This window comes from Nelumbo nucifera, chromosome 6 (assembly GCF_055504915.1).
Source record: "Nelumbo nucifera cultivar China Antique chromosome 6, China Antique-T2T, whole genome shotgun sequence".
Classification (NCBI taxonomy): domain Eukaryota; kingdom Viridiplantae; phylum Streptophyta; class Magnoliopsida; order Proteales; family Nelumbonaceae; genus Nelumbo; species Nelumbo nucifera.
The window spans coordinates 3332858-3343704 of NC_142654.1; the positions used below are offsets into that span (position 1 = coordinate 3332858).

General features: G+C 41.0%; 1 protein-coding gene across 1 annotated transcript; it reads right to left on the reverse strand.

The window, feature by feature from the left end:
* Positions 1-731: 731 nt before the first annotated feature.
* LOC104609370 (protein PLASTID MOVEMENT IMPAIRED 1-RELATED 1) lies at positions 732-5051 on the reverse strand. Its single transcript, XM_088890507.1, has 2 exons — positions 2196-5051; positions 732-2085 (listed from the first exon to the last, which is right to left on the reverse strand). Exons 1-2 carry the CDS (start codon positions 4490-4492, stop codon positions 933-935), a joined length of 3450 nt encoding a protein of 1149 aa, XP_088746633.1. The 5' UTR covers positions 4493-5051; the 3' UTR covers positions 732-932.
* Between the last annotated feature and the right edge of the window lie 5796 nt (positions 5052-10847).

The following is a 10847-nucleotide window of genomic DNA, read 5'->3' on the forward strand; positions in this document are numbered from 1 at the left end:
CATGAAAAGGCACTTACAAGGCCATCAATCACCGCTAATAAAATGATTATAGCAAAATCTATTTGCAAAATTGCATCTTTTTGGCAAACAGAAAGATTATGATCATTGGTATAGCCTTCATGTCCGCCAATTGATGGACTAGGAGAGCCTACAAGGCTGTCTCTCACCATTTTCAAATGAAAGTATAGGAAGCCGCATTTGTCAATCACCAATTCAATATAATAGTAGAAACTACACAAAAAAAAAAGAGAGAGAAAAAAGAAATAGATAATCTAGAGTAAAAAAGGAGAGAAAGATAAGTTCACCTTATGGCCTTGCCCCGGGAGTTCTTAATGAAAATCCATTGCTTCGTTTTTTTTTCTTTCTGGAGGGGGGAGGGGAGTAGGATATTTTTACCATTTCAAAAAAGGAGAAAATGCATCTGTCGGGCCCTTAAAGCACTTTGAAAGTATTCATTCAAGTATCGTTTGCAAATCCTGGCAGATAGCATTGTTTGCAAGTCCTGGAAGAAAGGAAGCTATTTGCATTGTTCCTGCATAACAAAAATATTAGAAAATCAAATGCCACATGAATTACAATGCCTCCATGTGTGCTTCCATTCTTCTACAGAAGATTCGATTTGCTGAAGACAAGGGTTAAGGGCAAAAGAACATCTGCTATTTTGCTTCATGGCTGACCATTAGCCAATAACCATACTTGAAAAGTTGAAATGAATACAAGGCAATACTCTAGGGACAGAAACCATCACTATTGTTTACTATCAAAAACCATCTTGCTTACATTCACTAAGAATTTCATTTACATTTCGACCCAGTTCTGCAGCCTACACAATAACTCAACCCAGATTTATTTGGAGCAGATTACAATGCCTAAACAGGTGGGCATTTGGTACAACAATCCCATTCAGGTGATTTTAAATTTGGATGCTCAATTCATCGTAATCTAATAGTTTCATTTGGAAAGATAATGTTTGGATTCCTTATATGTGGATTCAGCGCTGCCAATTCTTTCCATTTTGCTCCAGTACCATGAACACGTGATGAGATGCTCCACAAGGTGTCTCCAGGCTGCACTGTTGTTGTCATCTGTGGAGATGATTTTGAAACAGCCTTTGATTTCATAAATGGGTGTTTATTGCTCTTTCCCATGCCACTTGCAAGCAACCAACGGGACCCAGACTGTTGTTGTGTTTTGGTACCCCAGAGTTTCTTCTTGTCAGGCTCAGTCTTCAGACCTGCAACATGGACTTCAGTGATTTTGAACTGAGGTATGCCTTCCTCTTCATCTTTTTTCTCTGATGCCTTGTCCTTTATCTCCTCTTCCTTCACCAGTAATTCAGGCTCATCATCTTCTTCATTGTTCCTTCTTTCTTCTGAAACCATGTGGTATATTCTGGGCTTTGGAGGGACAAAAACTCTCTCCACTTGAATTAGGGCAAGCATTGGGGCACCAACCAGCTCATAGTTCCGCAAGGGATCTCGAAGCTGCACCATCAGTGCAACAGTAAAGTTATTGCCTAACAAACCATACCTTCTACCAGAACCCTTGCTATGTATTTTGTCTCCATTTTGTGCTCCAGTAATCAAGTCTGTGCACTTAGCATGATGAGCAGCAAGTATCTTTGAAGTCCGCTCACTAATTTGGTCTTCATCATCAACTAACCCAGCATCGAGCCTCATCCACTCATCTAAAGTTATTGAGAGCCCCATTAACCCATCAACATCATCTTCACAGTCTTTAATGTCTAACAACTGCAACCCTGCAGCTCCCTCCAAACCAAGACAGCCATTGGTATTGGCTCTCTTACCTTCAAGGGCTGAGATCTCCCCAATTGATTGAGGGCTAATGTTTGATGGTGCATCCTCATCAGACATGCCAGATTGTATTCTTAAACCTTCTATTGAGAGAGCTTCAATTTTATCCATTGCCAAAGGAGCAAGGTCTTCCAAAGAGACATACTCTGAGCCTATCTCTCCCCTTAAGGAGCTTGAGTTCAAGATATTAGATCTGTGCCTAGTTTTACATTTCTTTCTTCCACCACTTGTATCTTGCCCTACCATTGTTTCATGCTGCAACAAAACCTGTCTGTAACGACCAAGGAAGACGTAAGACAACAATGCCAGGAAGTTAAAGAAGGCAACAAAGAAACAGTTTTTCAAACTTCGTAAACCAATGCCAATGGTGAGCTAAAATACCTTTCAGATGCCTCAAGACAAGGTGCAGTTTCCCATGCTACTTGATGTATCGTCTTCCCAGTAATATCTTCCAAAGGCATCAACTTATTGGCCTGCATAGAGAGTTTTTCAATTCCAACGGAGGCCAAGCGTTGTAGTATCTCCATTATACCAGAACCCATTTCAGCAGGCACTACAACAGGACTAGAGACCTGCATGATCAAGCTCCCACCATTCTTAGCATTCTTGAAGAGTGAAGGATTCATAGAACGCAAAAATCCCCCATCCTTCGTTTGAACAAAGGGACCCAACCCTTCGGCAAGAGGAGGTAACTCAAGTAGTTCTTCAGGCGGTAGATGGATTGGACTACCAAATCCACCAGAGTTGTCAGGTGGAGAACTCTGAAAAATCTTCTCATTCAAGCCCCACTCTCGCATCAAAGCCTCTGTTTCCAAGTCTTCCAGCATTTTTACCCTTGTTTTATTCTCCATTGCCTTTGTTTCCCAATGATGCTCTGACTCAGCATCTTGAACAACTGATGTTCGTTGAAAGCCCTCGGAAAATTCCCCCCACCCAGGACCAGTCAGGGCATCATAACCAAATCCTGACTCCTTGCCACAATCAAAATCAAAGATGTAGTTGCCACCAGCTAGAGTGTCCTTTTCAAACTGCCTCAGAAGTCGTTCCCTTGGAGATTCAGGATCACTGTCAGAGCTTAACCCAAATGGACTGTGATCAATCCCAAGCATGCTTAAGAACTCACTTGCAACTGATGCAGTAGCATCATCCAAACTCAGAGACTTTCCCATTTTACTAGCTTTATAATTCAATTTAGCCTCCGTGTAATCTGCTTGCTCAGGTGATTCACATTTTGTCCGGGGAGAATCTAATACTTCTGACTCCAAAAGTGACAGGTTATGAAAAGCCTGCTCTAATTCCTCCATTACTGACTCTTTTGTGCAGATATTGTTTTCTTTGGAATCAAAGTCATTCACCAAAAGCTCCTTTCTGTAATTACCATAGGCCTCATCTTGGGGGTTAGTCTTGCTGTCCTCTTCAGGGGACATCTCATCACCCTTATTTATATCAGAGACCTTGATAGTTTCAACAGAAGAATCACCAACAGCCTCCTCAGTGCTACATTCGAGTTTCACTTCTTTCTTCTCAGAAATTTCTATCCCCTTCTCAACCACAGCAAACTCAGGATCTTCACATAAATTTTCACAATCTCCTCTTGCACATTCAGAGGGAGAGTCAGAATTTGGTTTCAGAGGTTCAACTTTTTCAGAGGAAACTTTAAATTTGGGCCTAGAATCCAACAGAGAGCTGAATTTGCTTTCGTCAGGCTTCTGATAGAGCAAACTCACCGCAGTGGATAACTCTGACCTTGAAGTTGGCAAGACCTCATGAAGAATCTTCGCATCCTCTACAGATCGAGATGGAAGGCTTCCTGCTCGCCTATGCAAGCCCTTGCTGTCCCAAAGATCCAAATCAATAACAGGTTTTGTGGCACTCAATCTATTCTGTTTCAGGTTCAAAGGTTGAGGAGCATTTCTGTTACCCGTAGACTCAACCCGACCATCTCCTATTACTAAAAACCCAAAACTAACATTCAGAGCAGCACCTTTGGCCTTTCCTGAGAGCTTGAAGCTAGTCGTCCACTTGCCAGAGCTCTTCTCTTCCTCCAATTCCTCTAAAGTAAGAGGAAGCAACCTGGTAAGATCAATCCGATGCTTCCCCAGATCCAGGTTAGGAGAACCATCCACAGAAGCATATAGCAAGAAATGCTTGGCTTCATACTTGGCAGAATGGTGAGGTCCGTTACGGCTACCATAGACGGGGCAACAGTACGTCAAGATCTCTTCAAATTCAGCCGTTCCTTCCAAAACCCTAGCCGAGCGGGTCTGCAACTCGCCCTCCTTCCTCTTCCAGCGAACGCAGAGGCTGACGCCATTGAAATTTGGCGGCAACCCTTCGATGGAATGCACTTGTAGAGAGAAACAGCAATTGAATCTACGGCTACGAATGTGGGACAAGGCTTTCAACGCCTTCCAACCCCATAAAGACTTCTTGTCCTTCTGCGACGAATCCATGTACTTGTGAGACAAGTCTTCCTTGAGAAACCTAGTTTTGAGTTTTATGTCAGAGGCATGGGTTTTCCCGGCAGATTTGGAACGACCACCGGAGACAGAAACCATACCATTTGGCGGGTTTTTATCGAGATAAAGGGCTTTGCTCAGCACTTCAAGCTCATGCAACAACCTCCCGCTACCAGGATCTCCGCAATTCTTCTTCCCAGGTTCGAATTTTGCCATCATCCTCCTTCCGGAAAAATAATCAATAAATAAATAATAATCAACATAACAGTTCGAATTTCTTTAAATTTTCCGCTGATTGGTAAAACACATCGACGGAAGTTTCTTCATGTTCATTCAAAATTTCAAACCATACACATAAACAAATTGGAAAACCCTTAACGATGGTCGATGAAAAAAAAAATCATCCAACGAACTCAATGATACTTACAAGAAACACCGAATTCCTTGCGTTGATTCAGATAACCAGAAAACCTATATTACTCCTTACAATTCGCCGTTTGGACATCCCGAGCCCGGCCCGGGAAACGGGGAGCAGAAAGCCGAAAAGGGGAAATAGAGCAATTCCGAGCTTCCGGCGAATTAATCGGTCTGTCCTCGCCAATACTATCTCAGAATTACCCATTGGAAATCTTTCCTTTCGTGGGAAGATAAATGGAGAAAATAAATGTTTTGTCCTGCATTTGAGTCTTGTTGAGACGAGGATGAAGAAGAGCCGTGCAAGGCTTCATGCTAGTTGTACATTTGTACAATGAGAGGGAAATGTTATAAAACTGCTTTGCTTGCAATGTTTGTTGTTAGTTTCGGTCTTTTCTTATACAAACAATCAGATATTTATGAAACTATATCGACCGTAGATTTAAGAATAACCACATCGCCGATCAATTGATCCCCAATCGACTAACTGATCAATGATGCCACCTTCACCTTTCCTTCTCAATAAGCGTGCGACATGAAATCATCATGTGATGTTCAGCGAAGACCGATGCCATGCGACTCATGTACGATAAAAAGGTAGGAAGTACATCATAATTACTATCATTACGTAGTTATTGGCTTAGGAATTTACGTCAAGAGACTGGAGACCGTCGGATTTGCATCCCGCACGTTTGATTCTAAATCAAGGTTTGAAATTCATATTTCGTTTACCTTTTCAATGGCTCGAACGCGAAGAAGGAAGAACATTCGGCGGATTTTAATTTTTTAAGTTTTAAAATTGAAGAAGGATGAATTCATTATCATATCACAGATTCACATCATATCCTTCTCATTCCGTCGTATTCTGTTGGTATTGCTGGCATTATTAGGTGTCCAAATGAGAAGGAGCGGATGGGCTGGCCCACCCACCATATTCAAAATGACGCGCCAAAGTGCGGCCCACCGTGTAGTGTATTTACAAAGGATGCCACCTTTTAGCATACGCTAGATGGATGGCGAAGCTCCTGGAAGCCTAGATGTCGATTTCTTATTGGTTTAAACTTTTTTTGAGATAACGTGTATATATAAAAGTATAAATTTAAGGGTGATTTACTTAGACATCCCTTATATTTTAATTATTTATTAAAACCTACCCTTTATTTAAGGGTGATTTGCAATTACTTTATTTAACCCTTCATTAGGAACCTTTTTGTATTTCTTTTTATACTCAGTTTGGTAAGAATACAATTACAAATATATAGAGTGAAAAACTTTGTATTTTGTATAATGTATTTGCATTTTCATTTATCTTTTATTAGAACCTTGCACTTTACATATTTGTGTTTTAAAAAAGTGATGGAAAAGATATGATATGAAAAGAGTTTTGACCAATCAAAATCCATCCGATTTGCTATCACATTTATGATTCCAATTTATTAGTAGTTGTTTTAGATATTATATCTTTTTCATATCATAGTCGAACTCTAAAAAAATTGATGTTTTTTTTTTTTGCAATGTCACTATCATAAATATATTTGGTAGAGATGGTTATAGCTATGCAATTAAGACCATTTTTGGATTTTTTTTTTTTTTTTTTTTTTGGGGGGGGGGGGTAATAGAGGGCCATTAGGGTGAAAGTCAAGCGAGTTAAGTCATATTCGAGCTCAACCCAGCCCTCTTCCAAGACAATATTTGAAGGGTTGGACATTTTAGGGGGTAGCCTAAGTTTAAGGCAAAATATTTGAAGGGTTGACTATCTTAGGGCGGGGTATATGAGAAATGAAAATAATTTGAATATAGGATTCGATGAGAGAATAGTTGTTAATAATGAGGGGGAATAGGATTAACTAAAAAGTAGTATTGATAGGGATCAAATTCAAAAAGAATGGTATCTTAGTAAAAAAAAAAAAAAAGCCTTAGGAAATATTCCCATTTTTTATTGTAATAGAATATAATATAGATTAGAAGCTCTATTAAGTAATATGATTGGAATGGATGGAATGCATTGACTTCACCCAGGTATTTTAAAAATCAATTTAAAGCTTGACATGTTATATGTATGGGTGACGGTTCCTTGGTTCAGCCACTTAGTTGAATGGGTCAAACCTTAGTAATAACAATACCTCGTGTGAGACATTAGATGTGAATATTATGTTTACTTTAAGCATTCCTTTGGCTTTTAAAATGCAAGAGGGAAAGGAGGAGAATGAAGAAGATGCCTTACCAACCTCCACTCTATTGCTAAAATCAACTTATCAATAAGTTCATGGCTACGTTTGTGCTCTGTTCGATTCACAAATGAAATCAGTGTTCTAAAGCAATTGTGCTCGAACTGGCTAAGTCTCTATTGGCTACAACATCTTCAATGAATGATAGTGAAGTCGACAGACCAGTTCTACAAGAAGAGAACACATTAGAGATCCTGAGAGGATGAGTCGGGCAAGGGCGACTCCAATGGTCAAGTTAGTATCAAACCGTGAGAAAATGAGAACTGGTAGGTAGGAATTTAAAAAAGAGAGAGCTGGAGAATAATATTGTAAGTGTACCGTTAGAGGGCGAGGAGTTGCCCTTATATAGGCTGCGAAGTTCGGTCAATGTGTGTCCAATATGTTTGGAGGTGATAGACCTTATCCATCAATTACTTGCAGAGTACTCCCGTACAATGCCACATTTGACCCTTATCCAATTCTCCAAGAAGCGAGAGGAACCAATCTTACTACTGCCAGGTGGGCAATGTGGCACCGTGTGGTTCGAAGGCATCAAGTGATGTTAGCGGATAAGGGGAGACATTCCACATAGGTTGGAGCTCCCAAGGTTATCTGACTCATCAGGTCGTCTATTACTCGAGTCAGAGAGGTAGGTCAAAGTTGTTGGGGATTGCCTAAAGGATTCTACATAACGATCCACCAATCTGTCGATCTACTTTTAAGCAAGGTCGATGTTATCCTAGGTGGCATAAGCCAATATGTTGAGGAGTGTTCCATCAAGGTCGTGCCACGTGTGACACCAAGATGCCATAAGATGGTTTTGGCCACCATGTGGCGACTCATAAATGGAAGGTCATTTTACCCCTCATCAATTGCCCCTCGCTTCCGAGCTTGGGGTGTATAGCTCGGGTGAAGGAAGTAGCTCAATCATAGATGATTTCTGTTAGATGCTCTGAGTGCGGCTTCGTCAGATTGTGAATTTATGTTGGTCCAATTTGTTTGGTTGGAATCGTCTGACAAGTCGAGTGGAAAGTACACACAGATGTGATGTGAAAATTAGCTATAGCGGATGCCAAAAAATGTGCTAAACTGATTTCGGGCCCTCGGCGATGAACCATCGCGCCACTTACAGTCACCAAATCAAGTCAATCATGATTGTTAAAAGGTTGAGTCTCCTACCTATAAATAATGGAGCCTTAGGGGTGCATTTCTACTTGTCCCTAGCGAGAGCTACTTAGTAGTGTGGTTAAAGAGAGTGAAGAGCAATTAAGGAGTTCGATGAGGTTGATTAGGTCTTCTAGTGTTTCTTCAATGAGACTCCTTGTCCTTGCTTTGTCCATTTCATTTTTCCTTTTTTTTATGTCTGCATCTAGGAGTGAGGAACGGGGTGACGTCTAGACTGAAGAAGGGTCCCCAACCCAGGAGCGTTGAGGTTCCCATAAAGGGGCCTCCAGCTCTAGGAGAAAGTCCGAGTTCAGACCGAGGCTGCCTTATGAGGTATAATGTGTTCATATCGAATACCCAAGGAGTTTGAGGTCATCCTTCCTGGTTCAAGCCATCTTCCATGGGACCATGACAAGAAGGAAGTTTGTGTCTTCGAGTAAGCCCTGGTGGCTAGGCCTAGGTTCCCATTACATCCTTTCATCATCAAGGTCCTTGAATACTATGACGTAATCTTAGGCCATCTCCACCCGAACTTTGTCAAAACCTTGATCAACACCATCTTGGCATACCATCGCTTCAACCTCCCTCTTAAGTCTTAACCTCCAAACTTTCACCGGCCTCTACCAGATAAAGAAGTTGGTCAACGAGAAGGGATTTTACTATTTGTCTTACTGCTCCAAGCGCAAGTTGCTAAGTGGCTTCTCTAATAAAGTGCAGGAGTGGAAAAAGAAAATTTTTCTATATCTTGGATGAAAAGAGGTGTCCCTTCACCACGGAGTGGAGCACAACCATCAGTGACATCGGTGAGGAGCCCTTAGACGAGCAGCTAGAAGCTCGAATAAAAGAATTGGTGGACAAAAAATTGTTGGTCGAGGATTTCTTGACTGAGGAGGCACTAGTCCAAGCTAGCTTGAGTCCTGTAGGTAGGTTGTCGCACTACACTTTTTTTCATTGTATTCTCACTTCGACTATTTGGCTTACCCACACTTATCAATTGGGGGCAAGTCATTCCCTCCGGTCACCATCTCCTCATCATTGCCACCACTAGTCTCTTCATCTTCGCCATCCTCTTCCTCCTCCTCCTCCTTGACCTCCCTCACCATTTCATCGATGAGAGCCAAGGTCTTCAACTGGCCTAGGTCAAACTCAAGAAGGAGGGAGGCAATGAGTCGATGGCACAACTTGAACCCCTTGCTTAGAGCGGCAGCGAGAGGAATTGGGCTTATTGTTGCTAGGTGGGTGATGTGGCACCATGCGTTTCGAAGGTGTCAAGTGATGCAAGCAAATAAGGGGAGACTTGCCATGTAGGTCGGAGCTCCCGAGGTTGTCTAACTCATCAAGTCGTTTGCTACTTGGGTCAAAAAGGCAAATCGGAATTGTTAGAGACTACATAAAGGATTCCACATGCCAATTTGTTGTTAAGCGATGTTGGTGTTATCCTGGGTGGCATAAGCTGATCTGTCGAGAAGCATTCCACCGAGGTCATGCCACGTGTGATGCCAAAATGTCAGAAGATGGTTTTGGCCACCACATAGCGACTCGTAAATGGAGGGTAATTTTACCCCTCATCATAAAGGATATTTTCATTTTCTTATTAGTTATAGAATAAGAAAACCATGGTTCCAAAACCAGCAAGATCTCCATTTTTAAACGCTTTGAAGACAACTTGTTTAACACAACCACATGGTCCAAAAGAAAGCTAATGTGGTCTATTGGTTTTGTGTATCTTGGATCATAATCTTATATTGGGTCAACTATTTGTGGTCTTGGGAGGGGTCGATTGGGTAAGGTCATAAGCTTTGACATTTTTTTTTTGCACAAAGTGGGGGCCCTGGGCCCATTTATTCATGCCTGCTAGCATGAGATTTTACCATAATAGGGCTGTTCACGGGTCGGGTTGGGTCGGTTTACTAGCGCTTTTCCAACCGACCCAACCTAACCGGTTTACCTATAAATGAAACCGAAACCAACTCTGTACCAAGTAAAACCAACCTGGTCAGTTTGGGTCGGTTTTGTGAATGATTCTCTCGATGTGAGCGATAAAGGATTCAAGTCTAAGAAGCGAAGGCTAGATGCCTGGAAATTAAAAATGATTTGATGGATCAAAGCTGAAGTTTTATATATAATATGTATATTTCCGATATATATATATATAAGTCGGTTTGGGTCAGTTCGGTGTGTGAAAACCGAAACCAAACCAAACCATCGATTTATGTTTTTTGTAACCCAAAACCGATCGGTACTGAAGAAAAACTAGCCGACTCGGATTGGATCGGACTGGATTGGTCTATTTGGTCAGTTTGAATCTTGTTATGAACAACCCTATACCATAATCCAAAGTAACAACCCCCATGTCGTTGTGTTGAATAAAAAAAAAAAGGTTGTACAATCAAAGTTCAACGGTAATAGATAAATTACTTCCATGCATGTGAGCCACAAAGAAACATTGATAACATGTTGAATAAAAAAAAAAAAGGACCATGAGCGTAATGGTGGTTTTGTATGATTTACGACCACAACCATACACAAGGTTTAAAGTATCAATATGCTCTTATGTATTGGCAGATAGGGGTGGCAATGAGTTGAGCTTTTTATGAGTTATTCAAGCTCGGCTAGGTTCGATTTCAATCGAGCTCGAGCTTAATTCACTGCTTCGATTATTAAACGAGCTGAGCTCGAGCCTACTAGAGCCTCACGAGCCGGCTCGAATATATATATATATATATATATATATATATATATATATATATATATATATATAATACAAATATTATAATTCTTAATTTTTA

Bases quoted from the DNA above. Each gene is read 5' to 3' on its own strand.
- LOC104609370 (XM_088890507.1), bottom strand. From the start codon at position 4,492: ATGATGGCAAAATTCGAACCTGGGAAGAAGAATTGCGGAGATCCTGGT. The intron at 2,086-2,195 runs GTATTTTAGCTC...TGGTCGTTACAG, and splicing joins TGTCTTGAGGCATCTGAAAG to ACAGGTTTTGTTGCAGCATG.